At 36.9% G+C, this 22,548-nt stretch overlaps 1 protein-coding gene across 3 annotated transcripts in view; it reads left to right on the top strand.

Annotated features, from left to right (window-relative positions):
- Nucleotides 1-22,548, top strand: part of HIBCH (3-hydroxyisobutyryl-CoA hydrolase) — a 59,671-nt gene that overhangs the window by 22,539 nt on the left and 14,584 nt on the right. For 2 of the 3 annotated variants that reach the window (XM_026091740.1, XM_026091739.1), the window contains exons 7-13: nt 1,638-1,716; nt 6,207-6,352; nt 7,383-7,469; nt 9,064-9,122; nt 9,914-9,995; nt 16,231-16,350; nt 17,519-17,552. In XM_026091740.1, coding sequence (XP_025947525.1) covers nt 1,638-1,716; nt 6,207-6,352; nt 7,383-7,469; nt 9,064-9,122; nt 9,914-9,995; nt 16,231-16,350; nt 17,519-17,552 — 607 coding nt within the window. Of the gene's footprint in view, nt 1-1,637; nt 1,717-6,206; nt 6,353-7,382; nt 7,470-9,063; nt 9,123-9,913; nt 9,996-16,230; nt 16,351-17,518; nt 17,553-20,135 lie in introns of all 3 variants that reach the window. The other variant, XM_026091741.1, reaches the window with a different exon arrangement.

Below are 22,548 nucleotides of genomic sequence, written 5' to 3'. Positions count from 1 at the left end.
GAACTTCAGGAGGTTCCTCTCCGCCCACCTCTCCAGCCTGTCCAGGTCTCTCTGAATGGCAGCACAGCCCTCTGGCGTATCCGCCACTCCTCCCAGGTTTGTATCGTCAGCAAACTTGCTGAGGGTGCACTCTGTCCCTTCATCCAGGTCATTGATGAAGAAGTTGAACAAGACTGGACCCAGTCCTGACCCTTGGGGGACACCGCTAGCTGCAGGCCTCCAACTAGACTCTGCACCGCTGATCACAACCCTCTGAGCTCTGCCATTCAGCCAGTTCTCCATCCACCTCACTGTCCACTCATCTTAGCCTGCGCTTCCTGAGCTTGTCTGTGAGGATGTTATGGGAGACAGTGTCAAAAGCCTTGCTGAAGTCAAGGTAGACAATATCCACTGCTCTCCCCTCATCTACCCAGCCAGTCATKCCATCATAGAAGGCTGTCAGATTAGTTAAGCATGATCCATCTTCACTAGACATTGACTTATTTTCAGCAAAGTTTCTAAAATGTATTTAGTTTAAATAGGAGAATGGAATGGATAGGAGAACTAAGCAAATGAACATTTAACAGTTAGGAAAGGAAGTAAGCTGAAGCAGTGGAAAGGAAGAGAAAGAAAATATTTATACAGAGCGGCTTCTTGTGAAATATTCAATAGAGGGTATTTGTAACCAGCTAGGCTCTAACACACATTTTTATTGTTATGTATCATGTAGATAAGCTTTAAAAAGTGAGGCTCTTTTTCCCATATGTTATGGTTGTGCCTAGTAATCCAAATACTCTTGCTCAAAGTGACCTAAGTAGCAATAATTTTGTCAGATAACCCTTTCTCTTCACATCCATCAGTTTGCCTATTAAACATTCAGTTTGTGTGAAATAAAAAAATGTTTTTTTTTCTTGGCCCTTGCTGCTGTTCACTGCTTAAAAAATATCAGAAAACATGATATGCAAAAATAGGAGAAGTTCTGGTCTTGAAGAAAGTGTCTCCTCAGGAAAGATTGCTACAAAAGAGGGCTAGAAACCTAGCAAGGTGGATTCCATTTCTGACTTGGAGAGCCAGAGTTGCCAGGTTAAGTAAAACTGACTTTCAAACCACATACCTTGAATTTTAATGAATAAAGCTGAAGGCTTTTCCTTTTTTAATACTTTTATATTGATATAGCTGGTAATTATCACATTATAAGAATAGTTTAATATTCTTTTGAAAATATAATTACAACTTCATGGAATTCATGTATAATCTGTAGGTATTAGTTTTTTTCTGTTGGCGGCTGGATGTACAAAAGTCATAGACAAAATGACATTAGCAAGATGTTGTCACCTCCCTTAGTAGTTTAAAGGAGAAAGTGGAGTCACTTGTTCCTGTCCTTGCTTTCACTAATGGGCTTTTTGAAGTTAATCTCTGTATGACTCTGCAAATTGTTAAAGCATTGAATTCTTTTAATCAAATCATAAAGGTAGTATGATGCTTTATTAGTGTTTGAACCATAAAAGGCCTTTTAATGTTTTTGAGAGGTGTGCATGATAAATCTAATATTGTTTAATTTCAGAGTGAAGCAGGAGGTGTGTTATTTAGGATTATGGTTATGAATATTTTTACTTGCCATTTTATAACAGTTTCTTTGGTTTGTGCTCCACTCATAGGGAGTTGGCCTCTCAGTTCATGGACATTTCCGAGTTGCTACAGAAAAGACACTTTTTGCAATGCCAGAAACAGCAATAGGTAAGTATTCAACATATTATCACGTGTTAATGTGTTTCAAGTTCCATTGTTCGTTTAATTGGGATAAGATGTGTTTGCCTGAAAGTAGTGGAGGTAATGAAGTATTTTAAAATGGAATTAGAGATGACCATATATTAAAATTATTTTCTATTAAATTAATAGTTTCTTGTCTCTGTATTCTGGGAAGTTGATCGAGATTCTCAAACCAGGGCTTACTGTCTATACTTACTGACATAAAGACTATCAGGATACAATTTTTTTCAAAATGGAAATCAATGCGAGGAACTAGCAGTCTTTGCTACAGTTTAGACTGATAAAGTCTGGGGACTGCAGTGCAAGTGTGCAAACCCACTTTCCATTTTGAACTCATTCTGTTACGAGACAAATTAACTGTACTGCAAGCTGATAAGCAACATTAAGGAGACAAATGTTGATAAATTACAACTTTACCCTGTAGGTTATTAATGTAGACCCCCTGAAGTTGTGCACAGATTGTGTGCAGGCAAGATCAGAGGTGTTTTTTGTTTTTTTGTTTTTAAACAGCAACATTTACCTTGTGCTTTCTAATGTTTGATCCTAGAACTCCTTTGTCAACTCTCAGAGAGCTATGATAGAAAATGTTATGTCTCTGAGCTATATAAAGATAGTGGTATGTCTCAAGAAAAGTCAGATTATAGTGAACCCTCCTATGAAATCATTCACGTTTCCCTTGTAGATGATCATGGTACCAGTGTGATATGCCACATTGGTCTTACTATTGTCTGTAAAAGGCATATATACTCCTCTTTGCAACCATTAATTTTTTTCTCCATGCCCAGAGCCCTCCTCCCTAGTTGCTGACAATGTTTGAGGAGTGCTCAAAACCTATAATATATCCTGCATTTTTCTCCTTCAAATTTTCTAGTTTCTACATCTTTTAAAGGCAAAGCAACTGAAGGATTGTTCCAGTTGTTCCAATCTTTAGGTCCTTTAAATGGGAGAATGAGGCAGGTCTGTATCACGTGGCTTTGTTGAACATATTTATTCAGAATAGAGAACCTTACCTTGTGCTTAGAATAACCCATATGTACCTATGATGGGTTCTATCTTGGTATCACTTCAAAGAATTAATAGTGAGAAGTAGTGACCATTATTTCCTAGTAAGGAATTTCCAAACAGTCTTATAATATTAAGACTAAGAAATCATAGAACAAAATTAGGAAGCAGTGCTGAAAAGAGATAGAAGTTACAATATTCTGCTTTGTTGAGAATGTTTTTAATATAACCATGTCATTACGGCTGAAGTTAATGCATGCTCAGCTAATGATTAGATTTTGGTAGTATCTGTTAATGCTTAGCAGATACAATGTTTTTCATATTTTTAAAAGATATTTTACACATTTTATCTGTTTATTGATATCCAGTCTGTACGAAGCATTTCATAAGACTCATTCTGAAATTCTTAATATACTAAATGAACTGTGAGGGTCCAGCAAACCCCCCACAATTCTCCCCCCCCCATAACCAAGTTCATTAGCATTATAACTCCTGAAAAAATTATAGAGCAGTTTCCTGCTAGCAGATAGTGTCATGTAATTTTTCTGAACAAGTAAGTTTAGGATGAGGGGGAAAAAAAAAATCTATTGTGGTCTTCCAAGTGTGTGTCTCTGCTAAAGGACAACTTAGTAATAGTTCAAGTGTTAATGCTACATGAATTTGCTAAACTTGTGAGATTCATAATCAGTTGTTCTACAACAAAAGTGAAACTAAATTTTTTTTTAAAATGTAAACTGAGAAATTGATTCACATGTAAAATTATTCTAACAATAAAGATAGTTGTTTTCTTGTTCAATGGTAAGGATTTGGATAATCCTATGTTACCAAAGATGATGTATTTTACATACATTTCTTATGTTTACAGGGACTTGTTTAAACAAAAATAAACTGTGAAGATATCTGGAGGAAAAGCTTAGAAATTGCTTAGGGAAGAAAGTAATTAAACCCTTTCAGGATCAATTAGAAGCCAAAACACTGAAATCTATCTGGATTTAAGGGCTTAGCTGTGTTTTGATCTCTATGATGTACATTTAAAACATCTAGTTGTCTAGCTATTGTATTAATTGATCTTTTTCATATGTTCACTTATTTCGGTAGGCATCGCACCTTTTCTGTGAAAACAAAACATTCATTCAGCTGTTGTGTTTTCATGCAGTTATTTATGCACTTACTTATACACCACCATAAATACAGAGTGATGTATGTATGCCACTTTGCAAGTAAAAATAGAAGACGGAGTTCCAGTTTGTAGGAGTTTAAAACTAACATAGATCAGATAAAACATAGGAAAGCATCTCATACGTAGGAGGGTGTGGAAAGACCATGGATTGGAAGACCAAAATCTAAAAGTATGTTGTAAGAAGTGAACCGTAAGGTGCAGTTATAATAATAATTGACACTTTTTTGTATAGCCCTCTAAACTTTCAGGTTTCTATAAATCATTTACTATAAAATCTCCAGCTACCTCTGCAAGATAAGGTAGAAATGTAGCAGTAGTACCTTTATCTTACACTGGGCAACAGCAGAGACAGTTTTACAATTGGGACCAGCGTGAAGCTTATTCCATCTGTCACAGAATTTAGACTGCAAGTCACAGTTCCAGACACACGCTTTTAAGCTTGGTCAGTCCAACAGACATTCAGGTCTTTGCTTATTTAAGCAGGGATTTGAGAAATAATTGGTAAACACTGCCAAAAGGAAAAATTTTCAAGTATGTGAAATACGATAAGAGAAAGATGATAAGAGAAACTAGGTATCAAGTAGAAAGATGTGGGAAGCCATACTGAGAGAATTAAGAGGAATTTATGGAACAGGAGCAGGAGGAGGAATATTGTAAGAGGAAAGGAAGACAAGGACCTTCAATAGGAGATGGTAGAAGCTATAGTGGACTTGCTTATGCAGCAGAGTAAGTTTAAAGTGGATTAGCTGCACCTTCATTTACCCTATTTGTAAAATTCTTAAGATTTAAAGGACCTTCGTTCAGTTTAGTTTTATTTACCTCTATAAATCAAACTAAGTGAAACTAATCAACTTTGTAGTTTATATAGAATTTATTTTCTTGTGTATTGCCCTGTGGAAGGGCCCTATAAAATACCAACATGAAGATTGCTATTTAGAATCTGAGGGAGCTTACTGGAGGATAGGGAGAGAAGTACTTTAGCATCAGTATTTAAATTACAGCAAAGAAGAAAAGGTTGTTAAAATTGCAGCCCGGGTGGACAGGGAGAATAATGTAATTGTCATTTTTGCTTTGGAGAGCATTTGTAAGAGAAGTTTCATTTTGAAATGAGAGGATTTGTTGCAGGAGTAGGAAATCCAGGAGGAGACAGATGAATAGAAACATAAAACAAAGACAGTCTTGGCATCAACATTATGTATACGATGGCTCAAACTGAGAAGGTGCAATGTGCAGTAAACTGTGCAGCAAGTGACTACAGATGAAAAAGAGGGTAAGTGATGAGCTGGGGATAATGCAGCTTAGAGCTTTTGAAAGGTGCTAACAAGACTTTCAGCATTTTAGAAGAGCTGTATGTCTCAGCAGCCTATGGGATAAGGAATAAATCAGTTAATGGCAACACAYACATCAGTTGGAATGAGAATAGAATAGTACAACTATAACTGGTAGGAAGTGGCTCCTAAAAACACTTGCATGTGTATGAGAGGCAGCAGAACTTAGGGAGAATCAAAAGGGAGGCAGAGGAGGAGAGGCTAAGAGATGACTGAGAACATAAGGCAGTGATGAACTTTTAGGGGTTACAGAGAGGAGGAAAACACTGAAGAGAAGCTGTTTTAAGGAAACCTTTCCTTGATTACATCYAAAGGAGAGGAATATTCAGAGGACACTAATTACCCACATCTTAAAACATTTTAGTGAACGTTTATATAACATATACAATGACTCTTTTGTGACCTAAGGCAACTACTTGTAAGTGAAACACTGCTGATTCATTAATGAACCCTCAGACCAAATATTTGTTCAAGCTTTGCTGTGCCAGAGGTACGTGCAATTTCATCATTTGAGATTATTATCATAATAGAAGATTTCAGAGAAAAAGCAGCTTCCATTTTGAATTTGCACAAATTATTTCACAGTTCTTTGTGTCAGTTCTGTTATTTGCTGGGAGCATGCATGTATTCTTCAGACATCTGAAAATGTTTCAAGAAGAGGTTATAGGCAAATAGATTGTTGGAATGATCGTTGTTGTCTGGCATACATTGGTAAATTATGTGCCAGTGGAAAGGATATAATTTGGAAGGTGTTTTTCAAGAGTTTGCTTTTAGAAAGGATTTAGATGATGGAGAAATGTCAAACTAAGTCAAGGAGAAACTTCAGGCAAGAGACCCACGCATAAGTCATGGAGACAAAAGTGAGACAAGAATAAATAGCTACTGAGTTACATTTATGATTAGGATAACAGATTCTCCCTTCACTTGTTTTGTTTTGTTCGTTACAGGCCTTTTTCCTGATGTAGGTGGAGGATATTTCTTGCCAAGACTTTCAGGAAAGATTGGCTATTACCTTGCACTAACAGGATTTAGGCTAAAAGGAAGAGATGTGCAAAAAGCAGGCATCGCTACACATTTTGTAGAATCAGAAAAGGTAAACTGCTAGCCAGTATGAGTGAGGGCTTAGCCTACTACCGTAGTGACAAGCTGAGTTGTTTCAGCACACCAATATACACTTACCAGCCTACCTGTATGCAGATGCACAGGTATCTTAGCTGCCCTGTGTTGTGGATGGGGACCATAAGGTGCTCTCGTGCTGTCATTATGACACCTGCCAGCTAGTGACAGCTTGGCAGAAGGAGCCAGTGATGCTCTGTTAAGATGATTCCACCGTTTATAAACCAGGCACAATTGAAGTTACTTGATGAAAAATTGCATGCTCTGGCTTCACCCTATCTTGCCACTCTACCATRTCTTTTGTTTGTTTTGTGAACACAATTTAGGCAACAGCGTCTGAAAGGAGAGGTTATTTATACAACTGCAAAATTTCTAGTTTAGATAATACCCTGTTAATATGTTCTTTATCATTCTCTGTAACAGCTATCCTATCTGTTTCTTGTAGTGGCTGGAGGAGAAGGTAGAATTAGCCTATTTGATAAAACCAGAGGGGACAGTGTTCTTGTACCATGAAGGAGAGGCAGCCTTCCTTCTCTAAAGACCAGGCTTAATGACACTGTGAACAACATTACAGAGTTAACAACTGATACTACATTTCCAGATTTGGGGGGCAGTGCAAGAGGCAGTGACTGTCACTGTTTCTGCGCTACTGGAGCTGGTTAGACATGTAGGTTAACAAATACTGTTTGAGCATCGTGCAGTTGCCAGGCTCTTGCTGTTTTTTCTTGGACTATCGTAGGCTGGCTTTGCTGTTCTTTGCTGTTCACTGCAGGCATAATTAAACCAGATGTTTCAATACATCTGAAAAGTGAACTCCTGCTCCTTCTATTGCCTGCTTGGTACCCCTTATATCTGGCCAAAAAGTCTTTTTTGTCTGTAATAGTTCTTTATATAGTTTTAGTATCCAAATATATATATAAAACTATATAAAATATAGTAGCAAAACATATTAATAATAATCCAAGTGCATTGTTTTACCTATTTTTAATTATTATTTTTTTTAATAGCTACCTGCCTTAGAGGAAGGCTTGATTGCACTTAAATCTCCTTCAACAGAAAGTATTGCAGACTTACTGAACTCTTACCATGTGAAGGTAATCTGGTTAATTACTGTCCCAAACTGAAATCAAGGAGAATTGTTAATTAAGAATGTGTAAATACAGTTTTTTTTTTCATGTTACTGATCATTTGTTTTATGGTTACAAAAGTAATGGATTTCCAACTTATCCGAACTCAATAAAATACTGATTTGTAGCACTAATGCCTACAGTGTCAAAATAAAATGTAGAGGTCTATTTCTTTCTTTACTTTCTACCTTTTATTCATTTTGAACTCCCCAAAGCTCTCTCCTTCTCTGTGTGTATATATATAAATTCTCAGCCAGTAGCATGATGATGCTAAAAGTACAAAACTATGTATCGCTGGTTACTATAGTCATTCACCCTGAGTATTATTCCCCAGTTGTTTGGTTTTAAAATGAGCAGTGTCTACTTGAGTTATTTGTTTTAGAATTACTAAGTTCTCATATGAAGATTAATTAGAAAAATAAATGGGGTAAGCTAATTTACAGAGTGGTACTGATTATTTTGACAAAATGGAAAGCTACAAAATAGGACTGATTATATGTTGCAGTATACTGCTTTACAAGATGACTTTTAATGGAAAAGGAAGCTGCATATTTTTGGTTAGAGCTGGAATAACAGGGAACCTATTTCTCAGCTTCAGCTGCTGCTAGCAAAACATCTTTTTATGTCCTAACCCCCTTAATGCCAGCAGGTCTAAAACATTTGTCATGCTTTCCACTTAAATCCATCAAATCTTTCGGTTTTTTTAGTTGTCCATCAAGATCAGGAGTCAGTGAAAAACGGTTAATACAAAAAYGTTATATACTTAATGGCACTGTGTAAATGTTGCCTATTTAATTGTAAGAGTAAATATTGCATTAGTATTAAAGGAAACTAGAAGGAGAAATAAAAAACCCTAAGCCGCAGCATTTGTCTGCAAATCAAGGTGGATTATAAATTATAACTTATATGTTAGAAATATTCGAAAACACTATAACTGTGAATCAAAATTAGACTCTTGAAATTAATATATAAATCCAAAAAACCAAGAAAACACAAAAATAGGAAATATTGCTAAGAATAAGATTCTAAACAAAAAGCACATGTTCTAGATAATTTTAAACTAAATAAATGGATATAAATGGAGTGAGGGAAAAAAGAGATTCATTCTTTCTGTTCTGTCCTTTTTTTCCCATATATAGAAAACTATGGTTATAATTAAGAAAAAAAGAGAATCAGATGTGTTCTGTATTGGAAGTCTATTTCCCTTCCTTTTACATTCTCAGGTTTTCTGGGATTTATCTACAGCAGCTTTCTCAGTGTATTTGATGCAGAGATGTATTGATAGAACAGTTGTGATTTACGTACAAGATACCGCTCAAATACACACACAGTCTAGCTCGAAGGCTGTGCTGCATCATGAGATGACTCCTTTAACATTCAAAACATGAAATGACAAATTCACTTATGCATGCTGTAAAATTGTATATCGTTAAAAATGGTGGTCTTATGAACATCAAATGATGTACCTGTGATATTTCTGCAAATCACTGAAATTTTTCAGTGCTGACTTTTCAGATGGTCARAAATAACGAAGTAAAATACATATTTGCTTTTTAAATAGAGCAAAATTGATCAAGAAAAGCAGTTTGTACTTGATGAACATATGGAGAAGATTAACAGGTATTCTGGAATTTTTCTTCTTTTTTATTCTTTTGAAGAGAAAATGTGAAGTTAAATCCAATAACAATATCAGCGCCCAACAGATAAAGTGATAGAAATGATGTTGAAGGTAGTCCTTTAAACATTTCTTTTTAGGGTGCTTTACTTGAAACTTATTAGATGTTACACTTATCACGGTATTAATTCAGCATTTTGCCTGATTCGTACATCGTTCTTACAAGCAACCGCCCTATAGCACATTAAAAGAAACATTTTCTATGGAAATTGGACAGAGAATTTTGTGAGACTAACTGGCCAGGAAATACCATGTAGTGCATTTGTGCTCATTGTTGTGAGGCCATTTCTATGATTAGTTTGGGGCTTATGTGTATCAGAAAGAAAAGGGGAGAAAGAGATAGGAGCAGTAAGAAGCTGAAAATTGCAAAGAACGGCAGTAACTAGAGGTGAAAGGTGTAGACGTCAAACCGGTAAAGTGGAGCTGATAGCACAGGATTTGGTGTGTAATAAAAACCTAGATAAAACAGATGGCAGTAATTAAACAAAGATTTTGGATAAATATCAACTTTAAGTGAGGTATATTAGAATGTTACAGCACTGTAAATAGAGAGAAGATGCCCATCAACTGAGTTACTTAAAATTGAACAGCAGAGAATATATTGCTGAGAATAAAGCAAATAATCAGGCTAAGCTCTGTTTCTAATTTCTGCACGTTACCAGCATTTTGTAGGGAAGAGGAAGGCTGAAGCAATTCATTCATTTTTTAATAAAAGATTTCTTTCTTTTTGTTTTAGTCTTTTTTCAGCAAATAACATGGAAGAAATAGTTAAAAAATTGAAGCAAGATGGTTCTGCTTTTGCCATTAAACAGCTAGAGGTAATGTCGTCTTTGTTATTTTTGTTAAAGGTGTTAAGCCTGATTCTGTACTTTCTTACCATGGGGCAGTCTGTAGTCATCTTATTTAATGTAACTGCGGCTCTGGGTAACACCAGTAGGACACTGGATGAGATCCTCAGGTTCTCACCTGTAGTCCTGTAGGATTGTCAGCAGTTCTACTTAGACATGAGTATTCATCTGTACACGTGAAACCACACAGAATGTAAATACTGGCATGCATTGCATAAAATTACAATCTACTGAATTGGAAAAAGGCTCCTTTTATAGCTTCTCATTTTGTTGCCGTGGGTTGGAATAAAAAAGTGCCAGAACAATGTTGTTGGTTTTCCTCCCCTTCAGAAATCTCTTTTGCGTAAATAGCAAGCAGTTTATCATCAGGAAGCTTTTTTAAATTATTTTTTTAATGTGTCACTGAGTGTTGGATGTAGCCACTACTCACAAAAATACAGTAATATTGCAATAATTCAGCTGCACACTTCAGCCTCATTACTAAAGCAAGAAGCAACTTTTGGTCATATACATTTATAGAAAATCTTTTTATTTTCTCTCTTTTTCTTTTGAAGTATCTGCACTCAGGTGGCTTATAAATGTTTGGTTTGGGGCCATTCAAAGATTATTTACAATCAGATGGAACACAAGCATTTCTCCAAAAAATTAATTCTAATTCAACTTTGGTTAGAGCTTATGGAAGAAAATCCTGCCCTTGTACTAAAATAAAATACATCTAACATCTTCAGACTTTCATTTGAGCAGAAGGAATATAACTATAATATGTTATCATTAACACTAGGCATTCTGTACTGGTACTGTCAGGATGGTACTGGAGCAATAAGTGTTGTAATATCATCAAATAATTACTTGGGGTAACTCAGATACAATTATGTTCTCAAAGACTGCTTGAGAGTTCCAGGGGATTTGTGAGTAACAAAGCATTCAGTCATTAATTACAAACTGTTTTAAAAAAAAAAAAAGAGAGAGAGAGAGAGAGAACAAGAAGAAAAATTATTTCCGAGAAAGGCAGTTTTTACATTACCTTTGTGCCAACCAGTATGTCCAGTACTTCACAAAAAGTATAAAATATATATTACAAAAACAAAATTAAATAAAATGGAAGGCTTAATTTTTCCACTTGTGTTCAAGTGCCATTAAAGAAATCAGTTAAACAAGCTAGTCCAAGGATAATCATTTTAGATGATATGAGACCTGAATTCTACCAGACTTTCATCATGATTTTTCTCCAAGTCATAATGTATGATTCAGTTCACTTTTTCCCTATGTTATAGATGGTAGGGAGGGTAGTTATATTAAGGTTTATGMAACAGTTTGATAGCAATGCAAGTGGCAGTCACTTAGGCTGGCTCTCATCTCTTTATAATATTGAATTAGAAGATAGTATTTTATTTTTAGATTTTTATTTGTAGATTTTATAATATCATTGCAGAATGATATGTAACTTTATATTGATTATTTTAGTGGAAGTTGCAAACAATCAAGAATTATTTGCAGATAGCTTTTCCTAAGTTAATTTTACACAATGTTATGACACTGTAAAACGTAATCAATCAGACATAATGGAATTGTTCTAAATAGAGTATAGCCTATAAAGGATGGTTTGTCTCTTCAAAATACAGTTTCTATTACAAAAGCTGTAAGAATTCTGGAAATGCTTTGTTACACAAGTATGGTAACTGGATAGTTTGCTCTGCCAAAATTGCTCCAATTAGCCAAACTTGCTCTACTTCCTTCTCCCATCTGCAGCCCCATAACACAGATCTCCCATATAAATAAATGATTACATGTTGTTGGCCTTTGTGGTTTAGAAGGTACACTTGTTCCGTATTTTTAAGTTAGAAGCAGATAACATGGTTTAAAGTTATAATGTTGAGTAATTGAAAGGTTTTTTTAATTTCTGAACAAAAAAATGCATTATTTTTATTGCTTCTTCAGTTTGTTTAGTTCATGGATTTAACAGAACTTTATAGCAGATTGTTTCCTTTGTATGATTAGTTAATCAATGACTTTATCGTTGGAGTTGACAGAAATTCCTAAGCAAATCTCTATTGGCTGTTCTGTACCAGAGTTGAGATTATGTTAACATAAGACCCTTCTGTCTGTACAGAAATCTGCAAATTTTGCAAAACCATTTTGTAGCAGGTGCAAGGCTTATCATGAATAAGTACATCACATTAAGTCAAATTACTAATAGCACACAGTCTGTGCTAAGCAGCAAGTGGTTGTAGGATCAGATACTTAATTTCCTCTTTTGGTTTTGTGGATCTTTTACACAGAAGAAACATACATTTGGGGAAAAAATAAGTTAAAAAGGATTCAGGTACAAATCTGTGATTGCAGGTGTTTATTCTTACTCTTGTTTCTCTGTTCTGTATATTTGTTATGGTATGTATTAGTAAGCTTATTGAATAGGCCCTAACAGAAAGTCTAATACAAAATACCCTGTTTTGAAGGCCTCATACCTTGAATGTGCAGATACTTCTAATGTTAATAAAATGGAAATAGTAGTTCAACTATAATCCAAGTATACTGTGAGCCATGCTATCCTAGGTCTCCTGTTCTGTCTGATCCACAGTACTTCTGCTTTGTAATTTCAAAACATGCCCACCTGGCAGACTTTCACCTATTTGAGATCCTATAATGGTTTGCATAAATAAAGAGACTGTAAAGTTGTTAAAATTATATTCAAGTATAACAATGTTTTGCATCACATTTTGAACCCAGCTACAAATAGGTAGAAAACTGGACTACTAACACTTATGCTTTTTGAACTCTTAATACACTTTTAAAAACCTTTCACTTTATAGCATTAATTTACTGTTTTTGAGGAGTTACACAAGCCAAAAACTTTAATCAGAATGACAGAATTATCACTTTTTGTTGGATGAAGTAAGCAAGTAGAGTCAAAACCTGAAAAGCACAAGATATGGTTTTCACATGACAGTGCTTTCTTACAGCTTTCTGGCAGGACCATGCACCTTCTGAGCATTGTTATGTCAGGATTTGATCACTTTCTTCATTGTTACTGAGTGATGTCCAGTGCTGTGTGCAGGACATGGCAGAGACTGCAAGAATTAGGAGATACTTTGTCCAGATCAGCTGGTCAGGTTGGGATGCAGACACCAACTCCTGAAACTTTAAGTGGGTATGCAGCAGTTGGTGAGACAGATCAAAGGGATGAAGCTGAAAGGTTTCTTGCACGTGCTGAATTAAAGTAACAAAATTTCAGAATGCTTCTTAATAGATCAGCAAAAGACTGATATCCCTCTCCTTAAACAACTTGCCTGTGACATCTTGGCTAGATGTTCACATTTTGTCAAAGCTTACCCAGAGGCATACTGGTTTGGTGCAGACAAACAAATGCTTTGATATTTCAGAAAGTGAGCGATGAGTGTCTCCATCTACTGCAAGGGAAGTATACATTGGACCTCTGGGCGTTTGCTTGTTTTATTTAAAGCAAGCCTCTCTCAAGGACCCTCAGCACGTGAGGTTCAGGTCAGAAGCTTTTATGGGCCTTGGAGACAAAAGATGCAGCAGTTGTTCCAGCTCTCATCCTTGTAAGGGACTTGATTCTGTCACCTTCTGGTAGTCTCTTACTGGAATTTAGCTGTATTGGAAATTCAACTTGTAGATTTCAGGATCATTACACTGAAATCAAGATGGTCTCAAAAATACTGGAATAGGTGTCAAATACTTCTGTGAAGCCTTCTTTGCATTTTAGCATTCACGTTCCTAGTTCAGCCTATTCCATCTACTTTTCAGGCTTGTTTCCTAGTACTGATCTCTTCCTCCTCTTTGTAGAGAAAGTTTATTTATAGATACGCTGGTGACTCATTTTTCTACATTACACCTACCCATTTTCTTTCCTTGTTCCTCTTCCTTCAACTTGATCTATGGCAATGCCTCCTCCACCTTCTGCCTCATTGATATGTCAAGATAAGGCAGCTGCTAGATGCTTTAGATTAGTTAAGTGCTGTTTTCAGATCTCTCCTGTTTCAGTGCTTTCTTTGCCCAGAACTAACATTTCACCTAGAGAACTATCTACTTGCACTGTTCATGGCATTTAGCCTGGTCTGAGGGAAGACTTTCTGATCCAGACAGTAGAACGTGAAACTCAAAGGAGAAAAAGTCAGGTTCAAAGGTAAGGACAGCAAAAGCAATTCAGGGAAGAAAGGGATCCAATCAGGAAATCGCTACACTTCTGCAGACCTACACTCTGGCATAATTAAAGAGTCATAGCTAGTTTATCTGCTCAGTTGAAGCTAGTTATTAGAGACCTCACCAGAACTGGCAACAACAGAAGTTGAGAATTTAAGGCAGCGTTAATTCTTTCTAAACCAGTTTCTGTCTCAAGCAAGATGGTCAACGTGTCAAACAGAATGACAGAACCAATAATTTTGCTTTTAATTTACGATTGCACAGGCTGCTGCTTGTATAGCGATTGCATGTTTTCTGGCTTAAATAGGCAAAATGGGTCACTGCTGTATCAGCTGGTGGCTGGAGAGGGATGAGGAGTAATTGGGAGCCAAAAATAAAATGTCGATGACTGGAAACCTGCCATTTTAGTCTGTGGGTTAGGAGTCTAATGTCTGCAATGGAAATAATGCAAAGAGGTAAATCTTACCGTCTGCCACTTTTCAGTAGGGTGCTAAAGATGTCCCAATTAACAGGAGATGTCTATTGTACTGTGAATAACACGGAGCTTTTATTTGGGCTTACTGGGAAAAATAGTCATGTTTGAAGTAATAAACATCAGTGGCTAAGAATTTAGCTCTTTTCCCCCTCGACCCTGAGAGCTTTAGAGCTCAGTTCTGTTTTCTTAACTAGGTTCTTGTCTTTCTCCCCCTCTCCCCCTACTGTTTGCTGGCATGCTATTAATTGAAGGATAGTCATGAGAACCAGATTTACAGTATTTATTTGCATGCCTTAAACAGTTCCTGTCTGTTGCATAGTATTTATAGTCTGTAGCTTTGTCAAAAGAAGGCAGGCAAGACCTCCAGACTTCCTATCAGCAGAGCAAAGCAGGGCTAGATTACTGCAGTGTCTGTTGATCCCAGACAAGAAGCATGTTTTGACAAGCATTTAGGTTGGATTTCTTTTAAATTAAATTCCTGACTCCTCCACCCCCTAAAATTTACTTCTTRGTACACTATCCGGTCTTTGCAGATGTGCATAAAGCAAATACTTCAGAAAGTTTTTGGCTAGTCAGTATTATGACCTTGCTATTCTGACTGTTGTGCCAAATACACCTTAAATGCTGTACCATATTGATGTCAGCTACAATATCAATAACGTTTAAGAACAATTCAGATATTATATTCTAAGGTATCTTAATTGCTTGTGCCTGCAGTCTTATAAATGTGCAATAGCACTCATTATGCTGGGACAGTGGTAAACACTACTCACTCTGCTGTGTTCAGAAAGTCCACTGAATATAAAARTTATTCTAGTTTTGCACTCCAGTCCCAGTGCATACTTCCAGCATGGTGCCTTGTGGACAAGCAGAGGTACCATGAAACACTGTAGCCTGACTATATAAAGCAAGCTGGGATCTTCTCCCTGATCTCCTAGATCAGAGACTTGCTCTGTTTTGAAAGAGGAGCTGCAGAGGACACAGATGCCGCTTCTTAAAGCTATGGTATGCCAGCACTATTTCCCCCTCCCCACACACTTAGCAAGAATGATCCATTAGAAACTGGCAGCATTTTACACCAGACCACACCTCATCATATTTTTTATTGGGAGAATGGGAGGGGTTTTAGATTCACCTCTCTCTCTTTTTTTTTTTTTTTTTTTCCAAAGTCACTTCCATATTACAAGTTTACACTGACTTTTGCTTCTGTAACACTCACCTACCACTTTTCAAAAAAATGTTTGGGAGTGATTTTCAAGCCACATTAGATTCTCTGGCTAGCAGTAATTCAATCAAATGGTGTGACCTTAAGAGTTCTAGGCCAGGCTTTCCTCAAGTGGTGGCCAGCATCCCAAAGACCTTGCTGATAAAGGCTTATGCAGGAAGTTCATTCAGGGTAACATTACACTAGAGGTAGCACAGAAGCAGGAGGGATAGAAATCTCACGGATGAGCTCAGGGAGAAGAGTGCCATAATTTACTTTACAAAGTTTAAAACGCAAAACAAAAAAGACTTACAAACATGTCTGAATTGAAGAGGAAAAAAAGTAAATGTCAATGTCTTCCCCAGACTATTAATAAGATGTCACCTACATCCTTAAAGATGACCCTCAGGCAGCTCAGAGAAGGAGCTTCCATGAGCTTACAGGATGTCTTGACGATGGAATACAGACTGAGCCAAGCCTGCATGGTAAGTGAGAAGCTGCGCATTGGCTTTGCCCCGCCGGGGCCCGTGTGTCAGAGTCTTTTATAAATTACATCAAGGACTATTTTCAGTATCTTGTTGGCGCATTTGTTGCTTTCTTTTTTCCAGTTTCATATCTTTATATGCAACTCTAAGGAGAAGATTTTATTGATAGGCAGATGGGAATGGTACAATGCTTTTCTTAAGGAAACTATGATAATGTTACAGTATAGAAAGAGTTTTATTTGAGCCCTGATTCTAAAACTCTGGAGTTCTTGCACAGATTTCCTATTTAAGTTATTTAGTCTCTTAGTGCCTCGGTTCCTGTCAGTGAGATGGGAACAGTTTTATAACCCTGTCTTTCAGGAGTGTGGTGATAGATTTCTTAAAAAGAGAGACTTGAGTATTATTTATAGTAAAGGGTGAGTACTTGGATAACACATGAGAAATTGATCCTTCTAGCAGAACAGTGTTACTAACGGGATTATTTGAACAAATTCCTCATAAAGCTTTCCCTTGGAAGCCTTATTAGTTCTGTCACATTTTAAAATAAAATTTTTTTGCATCTGATTGCGTGAATGCTGATGTTTAATGTAAATACTTAAAAAAAAAATGCAGGCAAGAACATGGTGTGTCTGATTCTGGTATGTTGTAATGCCTGACAGTATCCTTGCCACCTCTCTCCTGAAACTAATATTGTCGCTCCATTGCAAGTGAAACATCCTTAGGGATTTAAATGTTATATTTGCCCTTTATCAAAAATAACTTTATGTTTCTGGGATTCTGTTTAACTGCAAGGTATGCCAAATATGCAGAATACATCACAAAATTCCTGAAGGGGGTGGCTCTTTCCCTAAATAATTTCCAGTCCTATTGTATACCCTGTAGCCCATCATGCAAAACTCTGAGATGTAACAGAAAGAGGGTTTGCACTGTGTGAAAATTATCTGATCAACTCCGGTGCAAGAGGCACAAGTTGCAACAGTTGTGGCTGCATTTAAGCAAGAGGATATAGAGCTCTTTAGTAAGTGAAGCGAAGGTAGGACTAGATGAACAGTGTAAGTGGGATTTGACAGAATCCTGAGAACTTCAAGCAGAATAAGTGGGATAGCCCCTAGGGAAAGATGGGATAAATTGCATCTATTATGTTACTGCTTATTTCTTTATCTTTCAGAGAGGCCATGACTTCTATGAAGGCGTTCGAGCAGGTAAGAGTGCATACCAGAAAGGTCACTGTCTACCTCTGTAGATAAGGAAAGTTTATGCAGCAACAGCCCAGGGAACAGTTCTAAGCTTGCTACCAGTTTTTGCTTTTTAGATTCTTGTATGGCAAAGGTTATCATCTGCGCTAACAGAGCACAACAGCTCTGTTGTTTCCTTTGTTTAATCTCAGTGTCCTTATGTTTCTTTTACCCACCTGGTAACAAGACAGTGAAAAGGTTGCACCAGTTCATTAAAAAAAATTCAAAATATATTTAATACTGACAGTAGCAAAGTTGAAGAGCAACTACATCATTTGTGCATTCATAGCTGGCTTAGCCAGCTATAAAATGGTTTAAGAAATCAAGCCTCCAAGTCAATAACAAGTGTTTGCATAGCAGATTGTTAGAACAGAGCCTACTTTTGACCATGTCCAAAGTATCTCTGAATAAAGCTATCTTACTAAAAAACTATATATGTAAGTTTATTGCTACATTCAACAGCACTGATCAAGACGGATAATGGGAGAAGCAGAACAGCAGGTTGGGGGGTTCGTCTAGCAAACAGATTCTGTCCTCGACACTGCTGCTGATTCACTGTGCAGTTTGTCAGAGCCAACCACTTTCACATCTCTGTTGGGAACTGTAGTAGTTATTTATGTTCTGTTCAGCACCCAATGAAACAAAACCAGAGACATTACCTTTTCCAAGGAGCTTATAGTACAGGACATCTGGAAGAATAACACTTGGGGGCAGGGTGAGACTTGGCTGTTATCCATATATATAGATATATATATATAGCTCAAGTATGTATTATCAGTTCTCCCTCACTTTTTATCTCTGCCTTTGTAAAGTATTTTAAAATCCACTTGAGCAGTGGATAGTACTGTTTGAGCACTCACCATTACTAATACTATTATAAAGATGGCCCAAGGATCACAGATGCAAAGGTTTTGTACAATATGGAGAAAGTTTCTGATTTTAAATAGTCTTTAGTACTTATTAGTAAAGACTCCTTTGAAGTTAACCCACAGTCAGTCTGTTGAGAAGTACATGCTTTTTATTGCGCTACAAATGGGTAGTGGAGAGAAAGATATTTTAAAAAGATGCTGTTCCTAGGATATGTTCTATACCACCATATAAACTTTCACATCTGCCTAAAGGTCGCTATATGGGAAGTGACAAACCTCAAAGGCTCAGAGTCAGATGAGCACCAAATCTAGTTCTCATTTGTAATGCACAAAGTCATTAAACCATCTGTGAATGAGGCAGAGGCCAAAAACAAATTACTTGTCACACTATGACAAGTAAACCACACAAACTGCTTATAAAGAAAAAAGCTGCGAGAAACAACAGCTGGGAAGCTTTCCTTTTGCATAGGGTAACGTAGCAAAGGCTTAACTGTGTCAGGAAAGGGAGAGAAAAAAGATGAAGCTGCACCGAGAAGATTGCTAATAGCAGTGTGCATACTTCGTTCTTCAGTCACTTTTGTTCTCTGCTTACTGCATATATCTTGTTCTGGGATTAGTCTTCTTGAAGTCTGTTACTTTTTCAGTAAGGTACTTATTTTGTTTAAGAGCGGTGCAGAATCTGACAAAAGATAATTAAAAAAAATTAGGTTTAATCCATTGAAAATGATGAGCCAGGTGCTGAGCATCCTGTCTTTGCCTGTCTTTAATAGGAAGTAAGATTGCTAAGCACTCCACAACCATACTGAATAAAATGTTAGTTTAAGAAGTAGGGGTTTTTTTTGTTTGGTGTTTTTTGGGGTGTTTTTTGTTGTTTTTTTTTTTCTTTAAGTTTCAAGCATTTAAGAGTCAGCTGTTGTCCCTGCCTACCACAAGAGGATCTCAAGACATACAAGATTTTTTTTGACAAAATAAAGTTAGGATATAATTATCAAATATTAGTTGTTAAAGACTGTCTTTCAGCAGCAATGGCCTTAGGTCAACTAATGATTATAATAACAACTTTTATCTGCTTCAGACCGTAACTTTAATAGGTATGTTAGGAAAGTAGTTCATTTAAGAGTGACCCATGAAGTTTTTAACCTACTGTGACTTGAGGTCAAGTTTTGTTTTTCTTTTAGCCAGACAGTAAGACCTGCTGGCAAAGTCTTTCCCTGTTGCGATTCTTGTGGTTGGAGCTATTAAAAGCTAAAACCCCTAAAGCATGAAATACCCAGATCATACTTTAACCAAGGCATGGAGTCTTCCCATAAAATGGTAAATAGGCTCTTTGAACACTTCAGTAGCTATATTTCATCTTGATTTATAGAATAATGCACAAGCTCTAAGAAATGCATAGCTCTGGGTAAATGCCAACAACTGGTGTTTTTGCACACTCATTGCATAATAAAAGAGGTCATTTTTTGGAGTCAATGCTCAAACATATACAGGTTGTCTGCAATCTCAGCAGTACGAGGGGAAAAAAATCTGTTAAATTAGCTTGTTAACTGCCTAACCATTTGTGCAAGAACATTTATTTTAAATGGAACTGTTAAGGCATGCTAGGTATGCCTATTGCTGAACCTGCAAAGCCCGTATTTGTGTATACCCGAGTGGTGTATTGCTTCTGCTCTCTCTCCTGCAGAGCTAGCAGCTGGCGGATGTGAGCCTTATCCTGGACACACAAAACCCCTGTAGTCATCAAGCAGGCAGACAGATTTCATTGCAACTCTTAGAGAATTTCAGGTGCTTAGAAATACCAGTGTTTTGGTTGTGCTGAATGAAGGTTTGCCCAGCACCAGAACCTGTGAAAGTCTGGCAAACTCATTCCTGCTGAACAGAGGGATGGCTTCTTAGTTAACAAACAGACACAAGAACAAGCCCTAAACACAATGTCTATATTCAATTACTTTTTTAACAAACTTCTCTTAACCTACCTTAGAGAGTCTTCAGAATTTTTGTTCCATTCTTGTACTGAACAAGCTATTTCCATCCCAAGCTGCAGAAACACAAAATACATGGAAGTTATTCCAGAAAGGGGATGCTTTCAGGATCCTATTGAAAAATTAAATATTTTAACTTAGATAATATTAAACATTTTTTGTAATTGCAAGGGGTAAACTGCTAAGTTTGCAATAGCTACTGCTAAAGAAAACAAACTTAGATAATAGGAAGAAGGGCCCTAGTATCTGCTGTCTTTCAGAAATCTGGTGTTCAAAGTAGCTAATTGGCTTTCATCTAGTTATAAACTGCAGAAAAAAAGCAAGAAAAGATCATATATTTTCAGGATGAAGCTCAGCTTTAAGATGCTGATATCATCATGGTTGAAACTAACCTGAGAAGAGCTGTGCACTTTAAGCATAATGCCTTCTAACTAAATACTTTATAAAGCCTCTTGTGCATGTAAAGCCTCAAGTATCTTGAGGGACAAACTGGAGTCTGCAGCTCTTAGACTTGTGCATCCAGGTCACATTTAGTTTTGGCGTGGTAGCTGCTTGCAAGTGTTTGTGCTAAATTCTGACCTGACCATTTATGGTATTTAACTCCCTGTTCTTTCTTTCTAGTCTAAACCAGTATTAGCCAGAAGCTTGAACAGTTTGTTACAACAGCAGACTGGTATTTCTGGATAATATTTGAGGTCTTCATTTTTTTAGGCATTCTTCAAATGTTGGTTGATAGAGGAAAAAAAAATTCTTTTCACTTAAGAAGTTTTCAAGTCACATTTGACCACATACTGTCACAATGCCACTCTTAAGATCTTTAGGTGGGCATTCTTTCTACTGAACTTTAAATGCAGCTCCTGCGTGCATTTCTTAATATAGATGTTTCTAGTTTAGTCATCAAGAATGAAATCTGCTTAGACAGAGCAGATATAGCAACTTACCAAAAGGCAGCTCCAGTTCTTCAAAACATGTAGTCTGCATGAGCCTTTTCTGTCCTCGTGCCTTTAGAAGCATCATATTCATGACTGTTTGCTAGCAGAGGGAGCCAAGGGGGGCAGCCTGCCCTTCCTCCCCTATATGCCATGGGCCGTGTTGGCCAGAAGCTCTCCCAGGCCACAGGTGCATCTCCAAAGGGGAAGCTGATACCACACATCTGAAGGGAATGTGTCTTGAGGAGGGGAACTAGTACATCTAGAAAGCTACAATTACTGTAGCCATTTTTTAAAAATTATAATAAAAAAAATCACTAAATGATTTTATTTTTGAAAAGTGCTCTGAAGGGCTTTGGAATTCCTTTCAGACTGTCATTTTTTACACACATACAAACTCTGTTGTCTTACTGTTTGCTAGTACAGCAATTCCTGCTGACATGCCTTCAGCATGCCTTGTGATGCAAGGAATGCTTTTTGAGAACTATTTTCTTGTTACACTTTTACATATAATTCATTCACTGATGATTTTTATTTTCAGGAAGTGTTTCCCCGTATACAGTGCAGAGTATACATAGTAAGAGTGTACAGATCTTCACAGTTACATCTACACAGATCTGCAGCAGTATTTGATTTTCTCACAAAGATACTTTGTTATATGCTTTCCCCATTAGTTATTTCGTGATTAGTTTATATGATGTGTTTAAATTAGCCGCAGGAATTTAACACCTGCTTTGAGTCATCTCCTGTGCTCTACGAGAGTCAGATTTTGCACAGAGATGTAATAGCCCTTGCCCAAAAGAAGCATCGTGTATGCTGTTTCCCATTTCAAATGACAAAGCAGAAGACAGGCAAGAGGAGTAGGTCTGACAGGGAACCATTAATTTAAGGCTTATTCTTCCCTTCAAAGTCTGGGTACCTAATAGTGCCTGGAAACCTTTAATGGTATTGGCTATTTCTGAAGTGATATGGCATTCATCAGGCAACTCCCAGATACATCTCCGCACAGGTCACAACTCAAGAACTATTAGAGTAAAAAATGTAAGCATTCCTAAAACTATCATCTCCAGAGCATATTGATTTTTCTCCCCGCTTGTGTTCACTGTAGTCTCCTATCTTGATGCAATCTGAAATCATCTTAATTGGAGAAAGTTTACAAGTAACTTTTGTGTTTTTGTACTTCACC

This window comes from Apteryx rowi, unplaced genomic scaffold, assembly GCF_003343035.1.
Source record: "Apteryx rowi isolate R43461 unplaced genomic scaffold, aptRow1 scaffold_92, whole genome shotgun sequence".
NCBI lineage: Eukaryota > Metazoa > Chordata > Aves > Apterygiformes > Apterygidae > Apteryx > Apteryx rowi.
This window is presented reverse-complemented; position numbering and strand designations above follow the sequence as displayed.